Here is a 26,432-nt window from a genome sequence, read left to right on the forward strand (position 1 = left end):
TTAAGCTGTCCTTATCATCTGCTTGCTTCTTATAGCTGCATAGTTTTATTTGGGGACTCTTGACTCTTTCCGTTGGTCTATTTGCTGGTTCTGCACATCAGCCTTATACTTGTGGTTTCTACATCTTTCTCAAATGCCTCAGTTTCAAGTAGAATGGTTCTGTCCCTTGGTCCTTCTTTTTAAAGTTGTTTGGTTACTCAAGAGCCTTTATTCTTCCATATAAAATTTAAAATCAGTTCATCAGAATCCCTGAAATTCTTGCTGTGATTTTGATTGGATTTGTAATGAACTACATAGCAATCTGGGGAGTAGAATCCCAAATACCTAGAGTTATCTGTATTCAAATGCGAATGCTGCACATATTTAAAGGTATAGTTGAGATACATAGGACGCTCCCTTTACGCTTTGTGATTGTTCACTTTTGCCACTGGGCTAGAAACTCCACAGGAGCAGGGATGTGGTCTGTCTTGTTCATGTGCTTAGATTGGTGCCCAGCACAGGACGGACACTCAATAAACACTTTTTGAAGGAGCGAAAGGAAGCCAGATCTATCAGAAATGAAGTAATAGCTTCTCTGGTCTCCATACATTACACATTTGCATCCGCTAACCTCCGTGGCAGGATGTCAAGTTACTGGATGAAACTTGCTATAAAGTGCTTTGATGGTGCAAACAACTGACCAGTGAGGGGCCGTCTCAAGGGGCACTTTGAACTGATCTGCCTGGAGTTTGAACAATAAGAAGGATGAACCCATATTGCCCTGACCTGGCTTAACCCTTCAGTTCCAGTGAATCCACACATTCCTGAGTTTATCTTTCTGATAAACTGAGTAACCTGAGATACAGAGCCCATGGCAATGGTCTTGAATGAATGAGTAATACAACAAGTTACAAAGTTCTTAAAAGAAGGCTTGAGGATAGCTCTTCCTTGTTCTCCTGGGCTTCTCCAGCCTTTGTGCATTGCATATAGTGAGTGGACCTGGGGGCTAATTTATATAAAGTAATAATCACTTGTTCTGTTTTTCTTTTGTTCCTACTCTCACTTTCTTTTCTTTTCTTTTCTTTTCTTATTTTCTTTTCTTCTTTCTTTCTTTCTTTCGTTCTTTTTTTTTGAGGGAGCAAATGAAAATAAGGCTGGAAAGATAGCAGATTTCTAATGAAATCATAATTCTTTCTTTCTTTTTTTCTTTTTTTAAGGAAAATGATAACACTAAAACCATAAGGCAAACCAGTAGGGGGTGTTAAAGATAAAATTACCACTCAGAAGTCAATGGAAATGCAGTTATAGACAATTATTGCATGTTCTCTGTGTCCCTTGTAAGCGAATTGACCTTTAAAAATAAAATTGCTCTTGATTGTTTTTTAAATCTCATTTTCTGTGCTTCTGAGATGGTTTCCAACTGTTATCTTTCTGTTATTTTTAAAATCTCCAAAGGTACCATCATAAATAATAGTGATCAAAATTTCTTGGGTTATTAACTTTCCTTTGTATTTAAAAAATACTCCTCTTGCATATCTGACCATGAATAAGCAAATCACAATATTGCCATCAAATGGAATATTATGCAGCCATTAAATAGTATTTTAAAGAATTTTGAGATCTATGGAAATGTTTATTATAAAATATTTTATTAAATAACAATATACAAAACCACGTCTAGAGAATATTCTTTATTTGTATTTTTTAATGTTTAAAATAATGATTATGGGATTATAGGTTGGTTTTATTTTCTTATGTGGCTCTTCTATATAATTTCCAAATTCTCTTAATAAATGCCACTCTTATAATCAGGAAAAAATCATATAAGTTTTCAGATATTCTTCTGATTGAATTTAATTTGTCTTGAGGGTAACTTTTGATAGGAAATAGACACAATTTTTCTATTTTAAAGTAGATTACTGAGGCATCATGAAGTGCGTTGCCACAAATCACAGAGTTCATGACTAAGAACTAGAATCTGAAAGAGAAACCAACTTCTTGGATTTGGTCCTGACCCCACTTACATAAACCTGGTGAGAAATGCAGAGGGCTGGTCCCTTCTCCAAGTCTCTTGGTGGCTGGTTCTCAGGACATCCTTCCTCCCTGTTCAGACTGTATGTGGAGGAGACCCAGAGACAATGCTGAGGCTCCCCTTCCCGGGTCAACTACCTCCAGCCTTCTGCCAAGAGAAGGGAAGAATCCTGAAACATATCTCTCGATTATCACAATTTCCAAGTAACTGGCTCTATCTGATTGAGATTACTTCAGATACAAATACTCTTGTCAGCAAAGAACAACATTTCCATTTTCCTAAATTACCAGAAGCCTAACTTTAGACACATTGTGCCCTTCTCTCCTTGAACACTTAAGAACAGAGACCGTGTCTATTCTTTTCCAAAGGCTCCTAGCCAAATTCCCAATACAGAGACGTTACACTTGTCGTGTAATCTTGCTAAATACTGGTTAACTCATTAACCATTGGCCTTAGAACATTGTACCTTGAGGGCACTAATTCAAATTCAGACCTGGTGGACAGTGTATAACGTCTTATTACCTTGTTAGGATGACTCATTCATCAGCATGGGAGCTCTAAGTTTCCATTTGGAGAATCGATAAATCTTATGATGTACTTTCAAGTGGCTCTTTTAATTTTTTGAAGTGTCAAATGACAATTATTTCTTTCTTTTGGTCACAGTTCTTGATATATCAACAAAAAAAAATTGATTCCCTGGGCTCACCTATAGAGATTTCACTGCAACTGATCCCCAGTGGAGCCCAGGCATTCGTTTTTTTTTTTTTTTTTTAATCTACTTTGATAATTCTAATGCTGAGCCAGGGTTGAGACTATTAATTTAAACTCTGAATTTTTGACTCTATGACATATTTAGCATCTATGATTTATTGGATGGCAGGTCTTTGGTCAAGAATGCAACATCCAATTATAACACAGATCCCACGGGTAAGATCAGATTTAGGATTTTCCATGTGGTTTCCAGAAATGTATTGCAGCAACAATCAAGTATTGTTGGATACTTTATATTTGTCTGGTACCCTCAAAAGAAGCACTCTCGAGGAGAAATGTGTCTTCTTAAGTCTATAGTTCAAGCTAGGGAGAATGACTTATTTTGCAATCTTGAGTCTTCCAAACCATGAACAATCTTTCTTCTTGAATTTACTTAGATCTTGTATCAGTCAGTGTTCAATGAAGAGACAGAAACCAGACCTGCCATTTGCATAGGGAAACTTTAATATAAAAATGTGTGACTTCATACAACCAGTAAAAAGATAGAAATCTATTTAAAAGGGTAGAGGATGACTCTAAAGGGTACAGAAGGAGCAATTGCCGAAAGTAACGACTCCCTCTGGATTGTGGGGATAAGTGATAATATGGGATAAGTGGGGATAGTGGGATAAGTGAATAAGTGAAGACCCTTGGAAATGTAAAAGGGTCCCCTTCCCCACCACCAAGGCTGAGATTCAGCCCTCCCTGGAGGAGTGAGGAGGTGTGGCTGCCATGGGCACCTGCCATCCACCAGTGATAGAGAAACAAGGAGAGCTGGGCTGAGCTGACTTGCAGGAGTGGCCAAGTACAGCATAGAGGAGGAAGTTACCTGAGGGCACGGGCTGAGCAGCTGACTGGGCAGGACCGGACCTCTGCGAAAGTGGGTGGGCATGGCTATCAGTCACTCACTCCCTGCCTCAGAGAGAAAACTGCCAATATTTCACCAGATCTGTTTTCTTCGTGTTTTTAGAGGCTGGGACAACATATAGGAAAAATCATGAAGCAGGCCTCTTATAAAAAGCCAAGCCTTTGTTATCAGTGGGAGATGATTTACGGCAAGAAGGGCAGCCTTTAAGAAGGAAAATGCAGTTCCCAGAGGAATCTCTGACACCTGTGTTTAAAGGGAAGCATTTTGCTGCTGAGGCCAGCAACCCTCACCCTCAGGGCGCTAGGGCTCCCAGGTGCCTCCAGCCTCCCTACAACAGGATCTAGAATCAGCACTTCTCTACCACCAGCCCTCTCTTCCGCAGTGTGGGGATCTCATCTTCTGCACATCATGCATGGATCCAGAGGCTGGAAGAGGGAGTCTTTTCTGAGTCGTTTTCAGAGGAGCCAGGGGCAGAGGCTGTTCTGTGTAAAGGCAGAGACATAGCAGCAGAGAGAGGAATGAGAGTGGGTGAAGGAGCAAGGAGATTTGAGACATTGTCCATTTGGCAAGAAAGGGGAGCGTAAAAAGATGATAATACTTCAGGGGCTGTAAACTATTTATGATTCTAGGTCAATATCAAAAGAGCCCTCTCAGAAACTAGTTTGGAAGAGGAAATTGGTGAACTTAGCTACTTCAGGACAGGATATTGTGGATAAAATAATCTTATGGCACCTTTTCAGATTTAGGCAAGCGCCATCTGAGTGGATTAAGTAAAGAGATCTGAAGCCAAAGGCATATAAGTGAGCCTGCTGGGAACTGGAACAGGCTACTTGAGGCTGCCTTGACACCTCAAACCCCCTCACTCCACACTCAGTTCCTGGCCCCTAGATACCGGCCTCCATATTCTCTTCAGAATTTTCCTCCTCTGTCAGCTGGCAGAGGGAAAAGAAAAGTCCTAGGACATTGGAGCCCATATGGCCAAGAAGTGTTGCTGGGCGACATCACCTGGTAGCCTGAGGAGACCCCACACAGGTGCGGCACAGGGCTCAAGGGACTGTCACTGGAGAAAGAAGAGGCCTCCCACGAAAGAAATAGAGGGGGCTCTTCTGGAGCTAAGAGGCCTGCAAGAGATTTTATTTGAATGTTCCCTCGGTGCCATTTTGCAAAAGGGAAGAAGCTTCCTTGAATTCTCTGAAATTCCAAACAGTTACTGTGAGGATGTGGGTTTGTACACGTGTGTGCACGTGTATACATCTCTGTGAGGGTTTGTGTGTATGTGTGTGCTCAGCTACGGCTCCCTTGAGAAAAGGAGGAAAAGAGGTCGAGTGGGGTTTGTAAGATGAACCCATATGAGTACCCAGGGCACCATGGAGAACTCTATTTTGAAAGGGCTGTTCCTTTAAATTACATGCTTGGGATAACCCTCATTTTTTGTTTTGTTTGTTTGTTTGGAAGAAAAACATTTCTGTTCTTAGAGGTGACTCTTCTAGCGGTCCTCAGCCTTGAGAAACAGCACAGTGTGGCAGCAGTGGAATGGGCTGGGGTTCTGCTTTGATGTCAGAGCAGGAGCCCTGTGAGGCTGGGAAGGCACACACACCCTCCCAGCCTCAATTCCACTCTGCAAGAGAGGAGGTCAGACCAGGTTATTTCTGGTGGAGAATTTTCATCCCATAAGCTCAGTGGCCTTTGGAAAACCCAGACAGCCTGTAAGCAAGAACCCTATGCACTGCATTGCTCCTCCACCGACTCAAGAACCAAATGTTGCTCAGTTGCTCTCAGTTCTGTTGTCAACATTTCAGATATGTGGGAAACAGGCTCAAGGGAAAGTTCAGGGACTTGCTCAAGACCTCCCCAAGTTCCCAGTGGTTCTGTGTCTTCCCATATCTGGTCCTTGCCAGCCCTGCCCCTTAACACCAGCTCTGTCTCTGCACATAGAGGACACAGTTGGCCCACAGGGCCCTGGCCTCAAGGTGCATGCAATGCTCCTGCTTCTTTTTCTCTTGGTATGCAAGGGTCTAAGGTTGGGGAATAGGACTGCGACTCAACGGTGTCCTCCCCCTTTGGGGAATAAAGTGGCTAGCAAATCAGAAAGCTGCAGAGAAGGGTAAGATGTGGCATGGGGCCCATAGGTAGATGCTGGGCTTTGCTCCCAGGCTGTACACCCCTCTCTCCACCATCTGAGGAGTTGGGAGCAGTCTCCTGAGTCCTCCAGGAGAACAAGGTGATTTCGGTCACACATATTTCTATGACACGGATGTCCAAACAGGAAACCAAAGGGAACAGGCTTTTCGGTTTTTGTTTTGTCAAGGCAGCATGGGGTGGGGATAGACCAGACCAATGATACCGCTGTAATTTCAAATGTCTGCAGCCCCAGAAATCCACCATGCATTGAGGTAACCTGATATAAAACGACTTGCACTATTTAGAAAGCAGCGCTTCCGCACTGTGCCTGGACTGTGGGCCTGCGTTTAGAAGTCAGTGCGGGACCTTAGCTGACACTTCCATACCTGCCAGGAGTTGCTGATGTGAACCAGGTGGCCTGCTTCAAGCAGAATTCAATTACCCAGATGGCAACTGTTTCTTAATTCAAAACTTTAACAACATGGCCTTCTTTTTATTTTTTTTTCCATTATGAAAAATGAGAGGGGGAGAAAATACATTGAGTTTGAGCACTTCTGGTTTATGAGATTAGAGGCATGATAGGGAAGTGGATCCCTGGCCGGTGCCAGCTCCCCGCAGCGCTGGCTTGCAGCACAGAGCCTGGCTGACTCGGCTGCTTATTCCAGGAACAGGAGAGATGGTCCTGAAGCCCTGCCTCCTCCTGGGTCTGTTCTTTTTTTTTTTTCCCTGGGTCTGTTCTTAGCAAGCTATAAGAACTCTCCTTTGCTAATTAGCGAGTGCATTAGCAGATGGTATCTTTCTCTCTCTCTTTTTTTTGTTTTGTTTTGTTTTTGTTTTAAGTAAAAAGGAAAAATAAGAAAAGGAAAATTGCATTTGGAGACAATGCCTTCTTTTTTCCTAAGGAGGCTATGCTGTATCAGTCCCTGCAGCTCAGAACATGGTTATTCAGGCTTATTATTCTGATGCTGAAAATGTCCCTGCGGGGCTGGTGCTACCATGTTTTAGTGGGCTCATTTGCTGGTCCTCACCTGTGGTTTGGGGGGTAGCCAATTCAGGCAGGTGGAGTGGTGACTGACCCTCTCCCGCCTGACTCCTGCACTCCGGTTGCTGCCACAGGCTGGCTGTGCATCAGCAGACAGGCCTGCTGTTGGGTAAACGAGGTGGGCAGGGGAAAGAGAAAAGCCAGCATCAAATAGCTTTTGTTCTCACTCGCTTCTCGTCTCGGCAAATTTTTAAGGATGTCTTCATCCTTCTGTAGGTCTTGTTTCTCCCAGACTGAATAGGAATTTGAAATTAGGACAATTCCACATGTTTTGAACAGTTACTATGTGGTGGGCAATGTTTTAATCATTTAAGTTTCATGTCAAATGAGCCTTGTGGCAGCCTAGCGATACAGTTACTGATACAAAGATTTCAAAAGTTTCATGTGAACAAGGAAAATGCTGTTACTTAGAAGAGGCATTTGATGGGGTCCTGTTTTCTCATCAACTTTCTTGATCTAGCACCTCTATCATCTTGCCAAGTGCCCCCCCCACCACTACCTCCCCTCCATCACCTCCAGTACTCAACTCTTCTCCTGCCATGTCCACTACCAGATGCTAAATGTCAGATGGACAGATCTGTGCAAAAAAAGTATAAAGAGCTGAGATTCGTTTATACAGGAACATCTTTTACTTGAATTATCTGGACAATGGAAGCCAAAGCTTTCATTAACTTGGCCTTTTACACTGTTCTCTTTATCTTCTCTTGTATCCATCTCTACATGTGGCATTGGGAGCCAGGTAGCCTAACTTTTCTTTAGTCTGGGGAATTGTTCCAAGAATTGGTCTATGACAGGGGCACCTGGGTGGCTCAGTGGTTGAGCATCTGCCTTTGGCTCAGGTGGTGACCCTGAGTCCTGGGATCGAGTTCTGCATTGGGCCCGTGTCTCTGCCTCTCTCTCTCTGTGTCTCTCGCGAATAAATAAATAAAATCTAAAACAAACAAACAAACAAAAAAAGAACTGGTCTAGACAGAAGTGGAAGCCAAGCAAGTCCTCGGCTTATTTGGAGTTCAAGTTTACAAAAGCCACTAGGAAAATGGAGTGAGATGCCTGCACCTTCCCAGCTAAATGAGGTATCTTCCAGGGTTGGGTTGTCGTGTGCTAAGAGATTGTTAGAATTATGTCCAAATCCCAGTTTTTGTCATATCCAGCAATTTTAAAGTTCCGGTTTGGGGGGGAAGTGGTGGATAATGGGTATTATAGGAATTAAGCATGCATATGTGTGCACAAACAGGAAAGAAAATAAAATTAGTGTGCCATCTCAACAATATATGGGGAGACATAGATGTCTTGGAAATCTGAATTCAATAATACAATCAGAAGAGCTTTGATAAATGGCCTGATTGTGAAGGCTTATCACGGTATTCTGGGGCTGCCAGAGAAATCTTTCCAAAGCACAAATCTGATCATGCCACTTCCCTGCTCCAAACCCTGCAGTATCTCCCCATGATCTACAGGATAAAGTCCAGGCCCTTAGACTGGCGTCCAAGTCCTCCACAGTCTGGACCCTGCTCACCCTCCAGGCTGCTCTCCGGCTGCCGTCTCCCTCACTACCCATGCTCTAGCCATTTTAAACTACAGGCCTCCAACATACGAAGTTCGTGTCCCAAAGGGTTTTTTTGCCTATGCTGCTGCTTTGCTTGGAACCACCCTCCTACATCCACCCCCATTCTCCCCAACACATACTGCTCCACTTCCTGAACTCCTCCCCATCTTCAAGAGCCAGCCAGAGTAGCCTTTCCACCTCTGCAGACAGACCTGACCACTTCTTCCCTGATAGCTACATGCCCCCCCCATACACAGATAGGGCACCTCTCACCGTGTTACTAATATCTCTGTGTGTCTTTATTTTATGGCAGTTGGTGAACTATTTGAGGGTAGGGAATGTGTCTTGGTCATCTTTAGACATGAGCACTAGCAGTGCTGGGCTCAGAGTAGATGCCCAATAAGGGTTAGTCCGGGTGTTTTCATGAACTAGCTCTTTCTTTGGTTAAACAGTGTAAACAAAGTAGCAGGCCAGAGGTAGGGGCTGGGAGGGATTCTTTGTGAGATGGGGAGAAAGAGAGGAAACCTGCTTAGGAGCTTTTCTGCAGGAGTCTACATGTGGAGGTCACCCATCAACCAATATGGCAGCCTCTAGAGTAAAACCTGAGCTGCTAAAAATGAATTAAGCTAGTTACTATTTTTGTACCTGACCTACTTTTTTGGTTACTTTCTACTGCTGTAGAAAAACTCTGGGAGTTCTTGTAAATGAACCAAACCACTTTTCGATGGCCTTATATTCTTTCCTTTTCACTCTACTGTAAGGAAAATCTGCCGAGTCCCTGAAACCCAGTTCTTAGGCCAAAGCATCTAGGGAAGAGTATTGTTCTCAGTAGAACCATCTTCCACGGAACTTTCTCAATTGTTTTTCACGGGAAGACTTAAAGGCCAGGAATAGCAAATCTATCCACCCCAATGATAGCGCTTGTGACTGTATCCCCCTGAGAACAAGTAGAGTTACACAGCAGTGATCTCCTGCTGCCTCCTCTGGGGCGAGCTTGCCCACACTGGTTTGTAAGCCTGCCGAATGCCACAGCTCTGCTGTTTCAGTGCAGATGGGACTCGGCAATTGGATATTTTCCGGTCTAGATCCTTCCTCTGTTGTCATTTTTTGCAATGCCCCAGTGATTGTTGATTTTGTCAGTATATTGTAACACTCAGTAGGTTTTTGCATTGGAGTGAGGGGACAGATGTGTATGGGGAGTGGACGCTGAATTTCAGGATTCTGTGTAAAAGCCACGGAAACCAGTTAGCATCCTACTTACAAAGACTGCTTCATAAGAACCACTGATTTAAATGGCAGTCGAATGAAAGGGATGCTGAAGGGGAAGAATGAGGATTTGATGCTGCGTGGTTGATCATAGCTCCCAGGACAAGCACCAAGGAAATGCTGACTTTTCTGAATTTCCAGAAGCAAATTTTTGAGGGCTTCAAAAATCATTAACAGAAGGAAATCTGTTCAGGGGAGTACTAAAGAGCCTTAAAAGGAAATTATGAGATGAGCAGAAAACAGAGGCCGGGAGGAAAAAAAAGTTGAGGGGGGAGGGTGGTCAGATGTATTTAACCTAGAGATTGCAGATGTTGGTCATGTGCACAGAACTGTGCTTTAAAAGGAGGAGGTAGGGGTGCCTGGGTGGCTCAGTTGTTGAGCATCTGCCTTTGGCTCAGGTCGTGATCCCAGGGTCCTGGGATCGAGTCCAGCATCAGGCTCCCTGCAGGGAGCCTGCTTCTCCCTCTGCCTGTCTCTGCCACTCACTCTCTGCCTTTCATAATAAATAAATAAAATCTTAAAAAGAAAAAAGCCAGGAAATAATCCGCTGCTGGGCAGGAGAAAGCAGATGTGCAATAGTGGGACAGACATGGTCTAGGAGGAACTTTGGGACAGTGAGAAGAGTTGGCTTTAATGTAGTGACAGTGGCAGTGGTGGCTAAGTGGCTTTCTAGGGGGACCTAGGAAATAGTGAGAGATGAAGATGCATGCTCACGATTGTTTCCACACTGGCTCTATAGTGCAAGCTGGGCCAAAAAGCCTTGTCCTTCCAGATCCGTGGCTCATTGATATACCCCAATTTTTGCTCCTTGTGGAAAATGCTAACTTGGTGTAGGCTCCAACTCATGTTCTAAAGCCCTTAATTGCAATGGTGTGTTTATTCAATTCAGCAAGTACTTGTTCAAAGCGCTAGCATTCTTGGCTCAAAATACCCACTTGCATCATATTTTTCATACATCTGCTGACTCGATTCACAATGGCTGGGCCAAACCTCCATGGTTGTGTCAAATCCTCCTCGAGGCCATCCACACTTGGCAGCCTTGGGTCTGTGCAGGCTGAGTCTCTGGGCCGATCAGTTTAATTATGTCCTGAGCTGGGAGCTTAAACAGAGCTGATAGGACAAGAGGCAGATAGAATAGAGAGGCAGAACTTGCCCCGCCCTCTCTTCTGGAAGTATTGTTTATCTGCCGCACTGCTCTGGGAGCTGGAAAAGGTGCACAAAATTCAGCTGCTCTCCCAGGACTGTCCAGTGTCAATGACCCCCTGGGCCTTGGGTTCTTCACTAAAAAATGAGGGGAGTGTTCGATCTCTAAGATTCCGTCCAGAATCCTCTCCCAAGAGGAAAAAAGAAGGCTTTCCCAAGGAAAGGACTCTTCCCCTCTTAGTCATCTACGTTTGACGATACCTCTCTGAAATCTGAGCTGTCTACACCTCAGCCCTGCTATGCCAGCCGCTGTTTGTCTTCATTCCATCAGCCTGTCCAGGGCTCCATATTACAACCAGGCAGGTATTCCTTCCCTCGCTCTTTCCCATTAGACATCTGCAACTCTTGCCTCTTGACCATATTTTTTCCCTTCACCTCTTAAAATTAGCCATCAACCCGTGGCAATAACCTTTACTCTGAAAAACACCCCTGAAGACTGCCCAGAAGTCCCTAGACCACAGTACTTGGGAGATACTGTTAAGAAAAAGCATCAACTTTAGAGGAGTCATAGTGAAGCCATTCCTGACATTCTGAAATTGTTTTATTGGATTATGTTTCTTTTAACAAGACTGCAATGGATGATGACACTATCAAATACCTGGAAGATGGAATAGGATTTGCCTCTGGTGGGGGATCAGGCGGGTCAGAACAGGGGTGGGGGGTGGCATGTGTTGACCTACATAGGGCATTTCTACAGAATAATGGTTCTCTGCCTTCTATGCCACGCAGCAGACTATAGAGGAGTGAGGCTGGGGGAGAAAAGGCTCTAGGGGAGGTCTTCTTGGTTGCAAGAGGAGAAGCATGTAGAAAGTGTGAGGATAGCAGTGTTGGAAGCAATTGCTCTTCCCCCACTGTTAACTTCCTTGGTTCTCTGCTCAGAAGTAGGAAGATGGCTCCCGTTTTGCAATTTTGAGCCAGGCTCCCTCAGACATTAACTGAATGGCTTTGTGAGAAGGAAGTCCCTGAGCCTCCAGTTTCCAACTCTGTAAAGTATACCTAGAACCTTTTACCCTCCAGACTTGTGACAGTCCAATGGGCTGTGATATGGAAAGGTGCTTTGTGAAGGCAAGGCAAGACAACCTACAGATTTTAGTTAACATTTCTTATATTTGTATGCCTTTTCCCCTACTCTGGAAGACAGCTAGAACTTTGAGGCCCTCCTGGAGGGATCTTCAGCAATATTCCAGCGGCCAAATAAACAGCTCTAGAGACAAAGAGAAATGTGTTGACCTATTGAGGTTATATTCTTGAATGGGGGAAAAAAAAAAGGTAATTTTACTTAGGAAGGGAGAGAAAGGAGATTCACTGGCAAGAAAAATCTACAGTGTTCAGATTTTTCCTTTCTACAATGTGTTATTTTGCTGCACTTTTTCCATTCAGACCAGGGCCTTAGAGATGATTAATCTTAAACAAGTCAAGGGATCTTTAGCAAGCAAAGGCTTTCTAGGGGTTAGCAGTAATGAGGGTGCTATAAGGGATCTTGAGCGAACCACTTTCTAGACCCCTGGAGCAGAGCCCTGATAACACTCTGCAACTGTCTTTGAATTAGCAGCATAAGGAACTCTGTTCTGGACTCAAAGGCTCTTTCCCCAGCAGTCATGAACTTGAATCCAGGTTACAATTCCTCTGCTTTTCGTCACCTGGAGTGATGTAACAAAGCCTGAAGATGGCTGGAGGAGGCACTAGCCTCTAACAATGCATTCTGGGGCGAGAGGAAGAGACTCATGTAAGAAACGATATCTTTTGAGAATAAGAATTACCCGAATGTTTGAACTGATAATAATACACTTGCTAGTTTTTTCTTTCTTTTCTTTCTTTCTTCTTTCTTTCTTTTTCTTTCTTTCTTTCTTTCTTTCTTTCTTCTTTCTTTCTTTCTTTCTTTCTTTCTTTCTTTCTTTCTTTCTTTCTTTTTCTTTTCTTCCTTCCTTCCTTCCTTCCTTCCTTTCCTTCCTTTCTTCTTTCTTTTCTTTCCTTCCCTCCCTCCCTATGTCTTTTAAGCTTCGTATCTTTATTTGTTCATTTTATTTATTTATTTATTTATTTAGTTCATGTTAATACTTGAGAGTTCACAGGGTCGGCTTTAACCTGCTTAGGAAATTAGTATTTTCCTTGTTTCTTGTAGGAATTCCCAGAGACTCATAGTGACTTTCTCCTGCGAATCCCGTGCTTTCCCAGAGTATATCTGACTTCCTGAAAGCATTGTTAATAATAATACTACTTTGCTTTCTAAATGCCCTTCAACCGCAGCAGCCTCTGCTAAGAAGCTCTAATGGGCGGGAAGACCCACAGCGCAGCCAGGCCAGGGCTCTCTGCGGGCTCCTGGGCTTATCATCACACAGCAGGCCCAGAGTCCCCCAGAGCACCCAAGGCTGCGCGGGCAGGGGCGCTGCCGGGTCAGGCGGGAGGCACCGACAGGGTCCAGACAGGTCCTCGAACATCTCCCCGTCGAGTCAGCCCCTTTTGCTAAAGACAGGCATTCCCTGTAGGCTTCTTGGCAAGCGGGTTTTATTCACACAGCAGCGTGAATAAATTCACTGGGAGTCCTGTGAGGGGTCATCAGGGTCATGAAGGGAAGCAGGCGAAGGGCGCCTGGGACCTTCCTCAGGCCGGCTCAGACCCCTTCTTCCTGGGGCCCGAGCGGGAAGTGGATCACGCGGATCCAGCCCAGAGGAGGCATCCGGGAGGCGCCGGGCGACGGGGAGGCCACCTGCAGGTGGGCGCCGGGCGGGGACGCGCAGGGAGGCGGAGTCCCTCCGGCGGGCGCGGGCCGCCGCCACACCGCACCCCCACCCCCACCCCCACCCCCACCCCGGCGCGCCCCTCAGCGCGCTCCCCAGAGGAGCTCGCGGACGCGCTGCCAAGGCCCCTCCGCGCCCGGTTCCGGTGCCCGGGCGGCGCGCATTCGGGGAGTCCCGCTCCGGAGCGTCCCCGCACCCACCGCAGCCCCCGCGCGGCCACGGGGCGGGCCGGTCACGCAGGGCGGCGGGAGGAGGGGCGCGGCAGCCGCACGGCCGCGGCCTCCCGGGGCTTGGGCACGCGCGCCCCGGCCGGCGCCCTCCCGCCCTCCAGCCCTCCGCCCCCGGGCCCCGACTGGCCGGGGCCGGCCGCCGGGGCCCGGGGGCGGGGCGGGGCGGGGGCGGAGCCAGGCCCGCGGCCGGTGTCAGGTTGCTCCGGTAACGGTGACGTGCCGCGGCGTGGGCGGGGCGAGCACGCAGGTTGCATATTTTAGGAAGTGAGGAGGAGGCGCGGGCTCGAGCTGCGGCTGGGTCTGGGGCGCGGAGCAGCGGCGGGAGGAGGCGGACACGTGGCAGCAGCAGCGGTAGCAGCCCCAGCCCCAGCCCCGGCCCCGGCCCCGGCCCCGGCCCCAGCCCCAGCACCAGCCCCAGCCCCAGCGGCGGCGTGGGCCCGGGCCGCCGGCCGCTCTCCCTGCCCCCCGCCCCGCGGCAGCCCTAGCTCCGTCCTCTGCGCTCCCCCGGCCGCCCAGCCCAGCCCGGCCGGGAGCTGCTCTGTCCTTGCCTCCCTGGTTCTCCGGCGACAGCACCGGGCGCCGGGCACGGACCTCCGCCACCATGGGGAAAGGGGTGAGTGCGCGGGGAGCCCGGGCGCGGGGGGCGCGGGGGCGCGGGCGCGGGGGGGGGAGGGGGAGGAAGTCGGGAGGGCGACGGCAGCCGGCGGGAGGCGGAGGGAGGCGGCGGCGGAGGAAGCGGCTCGGCTCGGCGCGGCGCGGGCAGGCAGGCAGGGCGGCCGCGCTTCACGGACGACGCACTCTGGAAATGGAGGGAGCGCGGCCGCGGGGGAGGGGCCCGGACCCCGGGGCGGCCCCGGCGCGCTGCGGGCCGGGGGGCTCCTGGCGGCGGCGCTCGGGAGGCGCGGGCCCGGGGCGCCGGGGGAGAGCTGCCGGCGGCCGCGGCATCCCCGGAGCCGGCTCCCCTCCCCTGCGCCCCCTCCGCCCGCCCTCACCTCCCCATCTCTCGCCTTCCCTTTTCCTTCCGCCCTCCGTGCCCAGAGGAAAGGCGCGCTCCTCCCCTTCCCCTGGGGCGCGCCGCCGGGGCCCCTCCCGGGCTGCCTCCCCGCCGCCGCCGGGGTCCGGGCGCCCGCGGGGGTTCCGACGCGGGGGCGGCCCCGGGGGCTGCGGCTCCCGCTCGCGGAGGCGCTAGGGCCGAGCCAGGTCCCCGCAGCGCCCGCCGCCCTCCCCTAAAGGAGGAAAAAAAAAAAAAAAAAGCTGGCTTCCCTTCACTGCGGAGCCGGTCGTGCTGGCTGGTGCCAGAAAGGGTGTGTCTTCACCGCCCTAAGACGGCCTTGAAGGTATACTTTTGCGAGCTTTAATGGGCCGCTTTCCTACGCGCTGGATGCGCCCTGGGGCGGCTGGAGTGGGCATTTCCCTGCTGCGGAGGGCGGTGTAGAGGGGTGGGGGTTTTTTGTTTTGTTCTGCTTTTTGAGGGATGAGCCTGGAAGGAGGACAGGCTGGCCCACCAGGGCCTCAGGGTGCAATAAACCCGAAAGAGGGCTGCAGGCGGCGGGCAGTGCGCGGTGGGGGAGCGCCGCGCCGCGGGGTCCCCCGGGCAGGGGAGGGGCAGGCCCCGGGCCCCGGGAACGCCGGGGAACACCGGAGCCGCTGCTCGCCCCTGTGTTTCTGTGACCCGCAGCCGCAGCCCAGGACCGGGTCTCAGACCCTGATGGAGCCCAAGTCAAATTGAGAAAACTTTATACACGATAAAACACCCCCCCCCCCGCACACACACCCCCGTATCAATTCGTGGGAGAAAGTGACCAGGCCGGAGGACCCGGGTAGGAGAGAAGCCGCCCCGTTATGTCCAGGGCTTGCACAGTGCGGGCTTCCAGGAGGTCTTTGGAGGTTTTCAGGGCTCCGCAGTGTGGCCTGAGTGGTAGGGGAGGAGGCAGGGTGCATCTCTGGGGATTCTGAATTTTGGATTTTGAGGGAGGTCATTGGAAAGGCTTGGGCCCGGTAGGGAGAGTGGCGAGAAGCGGAATGCACCCTGGTATCTTTTAAAAAGCCCAGATCGTGGAGGGCTGCTCCGGGTTACAGAGCCGAAGGCGAAGAAGAGCTGAGTGCCAGCCTCTGTACTCCCGATATAAAAGTGGGTTAGTGGCCTGTCCTTGTACCACACCATCAAACCCGAGGTCACTCCCATAAAGAAGCCCTTTAAGCTTCATCTCCCCTCCCTCAAAAAAGGAAAAAGTTGATAATCCAGAGCTGGACATTCCTGCTTTTGGGGGTGTAGTGATCACAGCTACTTCCCCGAGGCCTAGGAAGGTGAAGTGACTTGCTCAAGGTCAAATGGTTGGTTAGTGACACAACAGACAGGCTTGATTCCTGAACAGCCTGTGGTCTCCCCAGCCTGAACACTCACTCCCTTAGCATCACCTTATGTGTAGAACTCCAGCCTTCTTCTTCAGATGAAACTGGGGTATTTGTGATATTGAATTAGTGGAACCGAGAGATGTTTGAGTAAGTTCCTTCCACATGTCTGTATGTGTCTTTCATAACCGAACACACGCATGAGACTGGTGAAAGATCTCACACACCTGGGTTGTGGAGGCTCAACCAGCCTGTCCTACAGATCCTTAATAAAACGCCAGTGGCTGGCAAACACAAAATTGAGTTATGGCTGGTTCACAGGAGGATATGCTCTTGTCTGCTGGGTCATAGTTAGTGTTTTGGGGACTCTGATAAATTGAACATTAAGGGGGGAGATAGATGTGTGCGTGGCGATTCTGCTAGGATAAAGTTATATCCCCTTTGTCCCCAGTGACTTACTGTGATGGTCCAAACGTTCAGAAGGAAATTTTATGCTGAAATGTTGGGATTTTTCCACATGGGGATTAAAATGTGGGTGGAGTGGTGACTAAAGCCCTGCTGATAATTGGTTAACCAGGAAGCCTGTGCTGGCAGCTAATTTTTTAAGGTCATTGTTAATTTCTTACCCCCCCCCCTTCCCACTGCCTTGGGGGCCTAGGTTTTGATGCTATTTCAGGTGATTTTATTGCTCCCTAAAAAGTCTAGTTCCTAAGCTTTTGCTAAGAAAATGAAAGAACAGCTCCTGCTGAATCATTCCTGGGTGAAATAGGATTTTGTGCCTTTTTTTTTCACATTGGGTGTTGCTGCCAGTGACTTGGCTTAAATCTGCAACCCGCCTGCCACCCACAACTATTTGGTTCACCAAAGGTACACAAAATTTCTCTTTTCTCAAGTTTACAAAAGCTATGGGGGGGGTCGGCGGGGAGGTAGGGAAAGGATATCACCAGGTCGTTCCGTGTGATTCTCCATTGTTTGAATATTAACTTAGTTACCTAGAAAATAAATCCTAGCCTATGGGTGATTTCAAGAGGAGCCGAGGGAAAAAGATTGAAGTGAAGGTTACAAGGGATCCGCATGTCAGCAGAAATCCTGTTCGTATGGGAATGTTATCAACTGCCCTATTGGAGTTCAACTTGAAAGTGTGACTAAATCTCCTCTGGCTGCTATAAAACTCTAGTACTTTAGACTGAAAACACTGTAAGGCAGAGTCCTCAAGGGTGGAAAGTTGCCCAGGCCTGGCCAGGAGCAAGTGGAGCACTGACAGGAGGAACCGTAGACCAGCCCTGGGGCCGGACCAGAGGGCCCGGATTGCATCACACCCTTCTTGCCTGTGGAAGTGTTCAGTGTGTGAGCGTGACAGTTCCCGGCCCAGGGTTCTTTCTGTACCCTGTTCTGAGGGTGTATCCTCTTTTGGTAACTTTCTGTTTGTTAATTTGTAGTGTTCCCTGCCAGTAAGTTTGTAACACTCTAGTGACTCACCTTTAGGGTGGGAGGGTAGGAAAGGGGGAGGTGTGTCTCATCCATCTGAGAAGGCTGAGAATAGGCCAACCCCTGCCGCCCTCCCCCTCATCAGGGGAGATGGTAACAAATTGGGTAAACGTTCATCCAGGTGAGGGCTGAGACTCAAAACCTGCAGACCTCTGGACGTGTGACTGCTAAATTGCCTTAAAAAAAAAAGTGACCTCAAGATTATAAAGCGCAATAGACCTGGTACCCAAGCCCACTCCATCTAAGTCTTTCGTTCCTGATTATTTTAGCAACAAATTAGGTTGAGTGACTTCCTGCCCAAATCAGGCTGTGTTCTCTCAAATATATCCCAACCTAAGAATGAGAAGAAAGCTTTAACTATTGCAAGGGATTTGTATGCAAAAGTATGTAAAATTAGTTTGTTCGTTTAAGAACAAAAAGGTTTTAAAAAGTTTCTCTCTTAAAGCACCTGAAGCTGCAGGTTCTCAGCTGGCCCTTCAGTAGACTGCTCACCGTGAGGACCAAGGGAAGTCACCTCTGTTCTGTCCAAAGTGTGTGTGATGCAAGCAAACCTCACAGCTCTGGGCAGGCTTCCCAAGGATTTGGCACTGAGGGAAAATCAGATCTTTAGAACCTGTAGGTTTCCTGTTCATCAGTTAGTCTTCAACACTTCAAAACCGGAGAAGAATTTTTCTTTCACCTGAAAAACCGTTGAGGATTGAAAATAATAGGAAATACTATTAATTACCCTCCAGAGGAAAGCCAAGTGGATGTATCCCTTGACATCACTGACCTCCTAACTTAATTGCATCTTTGAGGTTTCATCTACTTTCACTTTTCATCTTTTATTTTTCTTTAAAGTCTTTGTAAAAGTCTTGCAAAAAAAAAAAAAAAAAGGGAGGGGGCATGGTTAAGTAGGGGGGATGCTTTTCAGCCGTCTGATGGGAGGGAGTGTGAACATTTGTGCTGCGGTGCCTTCTAGCTGCCCAGGGCTCTCTGCCAGCTAGCAGGCCAGAAGAAGAAACACGAGTGTCACATCAGATGGGCTCACAGTAATCAGAGTGGCTGCGTTTGAACAGCACAACACTGGGCAGAACGTTTCCCCATCCCTGCCAGAGCTGTCCAGTTCTGGGTTACTCTGAAAAGACATGGCCAATAAGTGATAATGTGAAGTAAAGAGAATTTGAAAGTCCACTGGCTATTTTTTTTTTTTTTACACTCTTTTCATTTCTATATTTTTGGAAAAGGAGATGTGACCAAGTCAGGTTTGAACTTTCTCACGTTGCTATGAATTGAGTTTATGAGAGGAAGTGTATTCTTTGGCTGGAATCTCAGAGAGACTGTTCTTTGCATATGACTCACCTCATTAGTTGTGCTGAAATCTGTTGTCAGGAATCCACAAGAAGTTCTTCGCGTTTATTTGACTGATGTTTGGGTAGCAAATTCTATCTGTGAGAATAGAGCTCCCATCCACCCACCCACCCACCCTGCAGTTTTTCTCCCTGGTTTCATTTGCATCCTGAGCTGTGGGAATTGGGGCCAGTACACCTCATTCCTTGGTTCCTTTGTGACTCTACAATGAATTGTATCTGAACATTAATTATCTCTGTCTTTGATTTTATTCAAACTCTGCTTAGTAACAACTGCTAAGTATTTTCTGTTCATGATCCAAAGAGTCGATTCTTGGTGGCTTGGCACTGTGTCTTTGGGGCTTCTATTGTTTGGGGGCCTGATAGTGAAGAGTGTCAGGTGTGGGGGTAAGTGGGTCTTGGTGTTGGATTTCTCTTTCCAGGCTGTCATTATAGCCAGGGCCCTCATGCACTTCGGGGCCATATCCTTCTGTGTTTTTCTTTTATCTTCCATGTGATGCTTCCACGGGGCCATATCTGTTTTATTGTTTCCATTCAGGGGACCTCTGTGTTGAGGGGCCTTATGCTCTCTTTGTCCCCTTCAGCCTACCAGCTGGTTTACTTTGTACCCTATGCTTCAGGGTACCAACTGAGGAGCGATGAGGATTGGGAATCGATTCAGTCCCCTTGCAGCGCTGGTGCCAGATAGTAATCCTTCATCTCTCAAAGTGACCTCTTTTGAGTAGCACTAGACAAAGAGTGGTCTGGCAAAAGGAGAAAAGGGGTGAGGTGGGCAGCAGATGGAGGGAACAGGCAGAAAGTTTTAACTCTAAATAGCCCATAGAATTAACCCCAGTGAAAAAACAAGCTTGGAGGTTTTCTTTTTTGTTGTTTTTAAAAAAACTGGAAAAACAGCGTATTTTAAAAGATGTAGTAAATCTGAAGTATATCAGTTGTTTAGACATTCTAGAATTGTCTTTGATCATGAGTGTACACCATTGCAGGTAGTGTGTGCTGGCACACTCCTTTAGAATTTACTTCCCAGCAGATTGTGGAGGACGGTTAAACCTACTTCGGCTTGAGCTGAGGGAACCCTCTGGATAGAGCTGGAACTGTTTGCTTTGCCCCCCACTGGCTGGATGGGCTACAGCCAAAGTATGGAGGTCCCTAGCTGGCCTCACAAAGGGACCGTTGCTCTGGCTTTGCCACATGACCTTCTTTCTACAGCCTTGCTGCATGTTCAGGTGAGTGACAAGGAGTACAAAGACCCAGTGGTCCCGTGGGTCACGTCCTCTGCAGAAGAAAGCTGGTCATTCCTTAACTGCCCTAAATGTTGCTCCAGGCCGGATAGCAGCTGCAGTATTAAGGCCGCGTGTCCTCCCTCAACCTCGGCCGTCTCAGGGCCCTCAGATCCCCTGGCTAGAAAATTCCTTGCATGTAAACTAAACCACTTAGTCATTTAGGTGCAACTGATGATGTATGAACCGGGCTTGATCATTTCTGATATTTTCTTTCAGTTTTCATTGATGAGATGAAATAAAAATACCCCAAATGGGTTGTTGTTTTTTAAGGTTGAAAGGGGTTTTCTTAGTAAGTGAGGAATAGCACTAATTTCTATGTTAATTCAAACCCAGGCTTAATAATAACCCAGGTGCAGTGCTGTGCAGAGTACCTTTACATACACGGTTGTGTGTGACAATAATTTACTAAGACAGGATCCTAGGAAGATGGGAAAAAGCTCATCCTCCCTCCTTCTCTCCCCCCCCCCCTTGAAGGAAGGTGTAGTGCTCCCTCTGGCCCCTCTTGCTAGTCCAAAGCTTTTGTTTGTGTGTGGGTTTTAGGTGTTTTGTTTTCAGACTTGACGGCAGCCCTTGATGAATCAGATGATCAGAATGCCTTCTGGACTCTTCAGTCCTCAGGCCAAGGGTTGACTGCCATCTGAGGGACAGGCAGCTGAGGCTGACTGTGCAGGGTCCCGCAGCCAGCCAGGATGACTGGGGGCTTACCCCCTAGGTTTCTTCAGCCATTGCAAAAGTCTGAAAAAACTCTGAGCTCCCGCTGCTCCCAGGGCCATCTCTTGCTGGGTAGGAATGGACACGATGACCAGCACGTCCCAAAGTCCCTAATGCACTAATGCCAGGTGGAGCCCTGAAGTATGGAGGCCTCTGTGGCCGCTTCACTGTCTGCAGACTTCAAGTGATCTCACTCTGGGATGGAAGCTTATCTCCCCGATGCCATGGCAGCTTTCTGTGTGCCTTTGTAAATTTGGGGATTTTTTTTTTTTTAAAGATTGTATTTATTTATTTACTTATGAGAGACCCAGAGAGGCAGAGAGACACAGGCAGAGGGAGAAGCAGTCTCCCTGTGGGGAGCCCAGTACCGGACCTGATCCCAGGACCCCAGCATCACTACCTGAGCCAAAGGCAGAGGCTCAACCTCTGAGCCACCCAGGTGCCCCAGGAATAATTTTACCTGCCCTCTGTGTCCCCCACTGCACCCCCTTGACCTGGTTAACTACTGATGGAGAGGGAGGAGCATGTCTGGGGAGCAGTCCATGTTTTAAGATGAGTGAACCTTGTTAACTTGTGTTAACCTTGGTTTCTTCTGTCAAGAGTTTTCTCTTCCCATTTCCAGGGTACCTTTTCCCTCTGCCCAGATCCAACAGTAGCAAAATTCCCAGGGCATCTTCAAGAGGATGGAATCCCTGGGAAGCACAGGATGAAGTAATGACCCATTTTCAGCTGTGTCACATTGGGCAAGCCCCTGCCCTCATTGTGACCTCCCACTTCCTAAATTAGAATGGGGAAAAAAAAAAAGACAACGTACAAATCAGAACTGAACTTACTTCATCATTTTCACCAGTGGCCCATTTGTGAAGGGCCTTGAGCTTCCATTGTAGCTTCCCTCAGAGACCTCGGGGTGCCTGAGGGGCGCCATCATGGATCATGGGAAACATGGTGGGTGTGGGAGAAGTGATTGGAGTAGCAATGTGTGTGCTCTGTGCCCAGAGGAGCAGGAAGGTTCCTGTAGGTGATTAGAGAAACCATGTTTCTCTCTTGCCATCACCTTTGTTTCTCCCTGTGTTTAGCATTGTTCCCCTATCCCACCCTGCACTCTTTCCACCCCAAACACATACACATACTTCTTTCTGCTTTGAATCTGTGATAGTCAAGACCTATAGGGACTTAGGGAATATTTAGTTCCTGTCACAATAAGCGAATATTAAATCATTGTTTTACTTGTAGGGAAGAACTGAACTGTAAAAGCCATCTGGTCTTCTGGACAAACATTGCCTGTTGAAAAAATTAAAATCTTGAAGGAGAAGAAATTCCACATGTTAATCCTTGCCATGTCTCTTTCACAAATGTTCTCACTTGAAACTACGCTTTATGTAGCATGAATTGAGGAAAGGGCGCAGGCTATTAGGAGATCGAACTCCCAGCCAGCTTAACCATTGATAACTGTGAGGCTGGAGGCGCAAGATACTTCTCTGTAAAAGGGGCTACAATTTGGAACCTGTCCAGGACCTAGCTCAGCTCTCTTATCATTCTCCCTCTTTTTTGGAGTGGAAAATACTGAAAGTCTGAGGATAAAGCATATAGCTGGTGAGGCAGAGAGATTTTTTTAAATCTGATTTTCATATATATATATTTTTCCTTTAAAGGTTTTACTTATTTGAGAGGGAGGGTGAGAGAGAGCGGGAGAGTGCAAAGGCAGGGGAAAGGAGAAGCAGACAGCCCCTGAGCACATGCACCCCCCTCCCCCATCATGACCTGAGCCAAAGACAGATACACTCAATCCACTGAGCCACCTAGGCGCCCCTGATTTTCATGCATTTAAATTAAACTTATTTTAATGATATTTTTGCTTAAAGTGAAATTGTGGACTGTATTTTAAAAATCAATACAAACCATCCACATAGTCTTTTAGAGATTCCCTAGTCAATACCTTTAAAATGATTTTTGAAGTGACGTGCTTTCCCATTAAAAGAAATTCCAGTTTAGACTGTGGTTCTTGTGGAAGCCCCGTCCTTTCTTTTTGTTTTGTGTGTTTGCTTTCGTGTGTGATTATTTTCCATTTTAACTCTGGCACCAAGGGGCTCTACGCAAAGAGGCACTTATAAATGTGGTTGCTCCACAGTGGAGAGAATTTCAAGAATGTCGACTATCTTTAGACCTGCTTCATTCTTAACAGATAAGATAGAAACAAAAGAACTCCACTCTGTTGGGAGAAGTTAAGGAACACTGCAGAAGTAACCACCAGGAGTTGAACAACATGAATAATATAAATGTCTCTGCTTGTGGGCAACACCAGCTCCTTTGGGGCAGGATTTCTCTTTAGAGTCTTAAGAGACAGTGTTTTAAATTTCAGTGAATATTATCTTTATTTGCAACCATCTTAGCAATGACTGAAATCCACCTATCTCCTTTGATTTTATTTTATTTTTTAATTAGATTTTTAGCCTAGTAAAATTTTGTTCTGGACACAGGTTCTCACTTAACTGCTTTAACGGCTGGCAGTGTGCTTCTGAAAGTTAGAAGTGAGTAAAGAAGAGCGACAAAATAATATAGTAATAGCACTATATATCCATTTTGAAGAAAAATGCTACCATCTGTCTCCTTCCCCTGCCCTTCTCAGGGAGTGGGTGGTTGCGGAGGCAGTTTGAGGGCTGGCGGTGTCTGGAGTGAAGGCCTCCTCTCCGCCAGACCAAGGTCTGGAGCACCAAGTTCAGGCTGTGTGTAGATAAGCTGAAGCATTTTAAACGGAGCGGGGGGGGGGGGGTGGGTATACAGAGCAATCTAAATTTAAACTATAGAATCAACATTTTCTCCAAAAATTGTTTCAGTTTTCAAGAGGCGTAGGTGGATCCTGTGAATTGTGTGCTAATGCACATGCTTTTCCTACACTCTGCTTATGTCAAAACATTTCCAGTGACTTTGATTCAGGAGTTTATTTTCAGGCTATAGACTGGAGAGAGGACTTTTGCGGGGGCGGGGAGAGGTCTTTTAAATGATTTTAAGGATTCTTAGGCTGATTTTTTATTTTTAAATAAAAGATGAACAGGTCACTGTTCTTATGTAAGCCTTAAAAATACTTAACCTTGATCCCCAGTTGGCTTCTTTGCAAAGCTAAGAATTTAAACATAATAATAAAAGTAACTTGGCATTTTACATGTTTTGTTTAATTTAGCATTTGGTTCTCCCAGAAAATACTACCTGGAAGTAGGCACAATTATTCTCTCTGTGCTGGGGCAGAAAAAAAATGAAAGCTTAATACTTAGTGACTTACCCAAGGATACATAGCTGGTAAGTGGTAGAGTGCAGGAGTCTAACTCAGACTTGTCTGGTTCAGAGTACAAAGGACTGAGCACTGTATTCTCAGTTAATAATGTAAAGATGATTTCATTCTCTCAGTGGAGAAGATGGAAGGTTGTGATATAGAGATTTGACAGCACAGCCCTCTCCCTGTTCACCCCAAATGGAAGTGACTGGCAGGACCATTCTGTGGTTGCCATGAGTTCTCTACGGGTCTTATTGCCCTTGGGTGCAGGTGGCATGTCTTGAGCTTCTGATAGTTGGGACAGTAGGGTCACTTCCGTTTAGCTTCTGGTGTATGCATGTGTATTTCTGCGATTATTGTCCCATTGAATATTCAAAATGTTGGATGTGCTAAAAACTGCTAAAATCCCCTGCTCCAAAATCTTCTGTTTGTTCATAATATACAACCTCACTTCTCCCACCTTTTCCTTTAGGTCGGACGTGATAAATATGAACCTGCGGCCGTTTCAGAGCATGGCGACAAAAAAAAGGCCAAGAAAGAAAGGGATATGGATGAACTGAAGAAAGAAGTTTCTATGGTAAGTATTAGGAGGCAGGTTGCTTTTTGTTCTCCTTAGAAATTAATTCTATCCTATCTGTTGGCTGTTTAATTTCCCCCCACCCTCTAATCCTTCAGTCAGAGACTTAATTTATTTTAAAAGTAAAAGCAGCTGTTGTGGTTATTATCTAGATCTTACCGAATGGTAGAAGAAAAAAAAATTCACTTTCCAGGCTGTTAGAGCATTGGGAAAGTTATTCGCACTGCCCTCCCTCCCCATCCCCAATCCCTGGCATAACCAAAGGTCCACAGAAGCAACTGTGGTTGATATTAGAGCCTTTGCTTTTCTGTTTCTGGATTCTACCAAACATAGGGAGAACCCTGAGCCTCTCCAGCTGTGGAGGTTTCCACAGACAGAGCTTGTCTAGAACCTGCCTGGTCATCAGAGAAGGCAGATAAGGTTCTACTGCACCTCCGAGAGAGAAGGCAGATAAGGTTCTACTCCACCTCCGAGACTGCTGGGCTTTTTTGAAGTCATGAGGCAGGCAGCAAGGGGCTTCATCCCACAGCTTTCACTGCCCTCCAGGAATGGACTCTCAGCACCAGGCTGTGTGGTTGCTGAGCCATTAGGCAACTGGGAGGAAGAAGTCTACCGCATTCCGCACTGAAGGAAAGCCTGTTTTCTGAGCCTTGGTAGTACTAGTGATGAATGACATCAGTGCTTTCTCCTAATCTTTTTTCATGGTCCAGTGTTTAATTCTTATTTCTCTCTCCCCTTAGGATGACCATAAACTGAGCCTTGATGAACTTCATCGCAAATATGGAACAGACCTGAGTCGAGTATGTTGTCATTTCACACTTGTACAGAGTCCTGTTTCCCGTAGGCAGCTCCCTGTGTCACACGCCTAACCCTGGAGCCCCTGGGAGGAGAATGATGACAGGCACCATCTGAGTAACTAATGTGTGCCACATGGAGAGCTTGGGCTTTTGTGTGCTGCTTTAGTACATTGTTTGCCCCTGAAACTTCAACAGTAGACGGTATTTTCCCCATTTTAGAATAGGTGAGATCCAATAAGGGGAAGCACCAGGATTTGAAATTGAATGGTTCCATAGCCATGCTCCTTCCCTGAGCTTTTGATTACACATCTTTGTCTTTATTCCTCTATGTTCATGAAATTGAGTTGAATATTTCAATGAGCTGAATCTTCAGCACATCAACTTTTGCACTTTGACCCGCCAGCTCCTTTGCAGTATCTCAGAGCCTTGATTATTCTAGTAGCATTTATTTGAAACTTATTTTTTTACACAACTGAAATCTCTCAATCAAGTATGCGTTGTATATCCTTGTAATCTGGGGGGAGTTGGGTATAAATTGGCCACACAAACAATATAAAAGGAAACGGGGGAGGGCGCAGCTGGTTATTTCTGTGCATAAAGTAAAAAGTCTGGGGAAAAACTTGAGTGGTAGCCAGTGTATAGCCATTATTTCAGTAAATGATCAAGACATTGTAAGTAAGAAGCGTGCTGGCATGGGTGCCCTGGGCTCCAAGGGGAGGCATGAGTCCCACATTGAGCTGACCATCACTGTTGCCTGAGCACAGCATCCTCTCATTTTTAGTAATACCTTAAAGGGGTTGTCGTGAGAATGAAGGTAACTCGTGGGAAGCACTGG

At 47.1% G+C, this 26,432-nt stretch overlaps 1 protein-coding gene across 1 annotated transcript in view; it reads left to right on the plus strand.

The window, feature by feature from the left end:
• The first annotated feature begins 14,102 nt into the window (after nucleotides 1-14,102).
• Nucleotides 14,103-26,432, plus strand: part of ATP1A1 (ATPase Na+/K+ transporting subunit alpha 1) — a 29,464-nt gene continuing 17,134 nt past the window's right edge. Inside the window, 3 exon segments of the mRNA XM_055312326.1 lie at nucleotides 14,103-14,388; nucleotides 24,696-24,800; nucleotides 25,541-25,600. Coding sequence (XP_055168301.1) covers nucleotides 14,377-14,388; nucleotides 24,696-24,800; nucleotides 25,541-25,600 — 177 coding nt within the window. The 5' untranslated portion in view covers nucleotides 14,103-14,376.

The sequence above is a fragment of the Nyctereutes procyonoides genome, unplaced genomic scaffold (assembly GCF_905146905.1).
Source record: "Nyctereutes procyonoides isolate TBG_1078 unplaced genomic scaffold, NYPRO_anot_genome, whole genome shotgun sequence".
Taxonomy (NCBI): domain Eukaryota; kingdom Metazoa; phylum Chordata; class Mammalia; order Carnivora; family Canidae; genus Nyctereutes; species Nyctereutes procyonoides.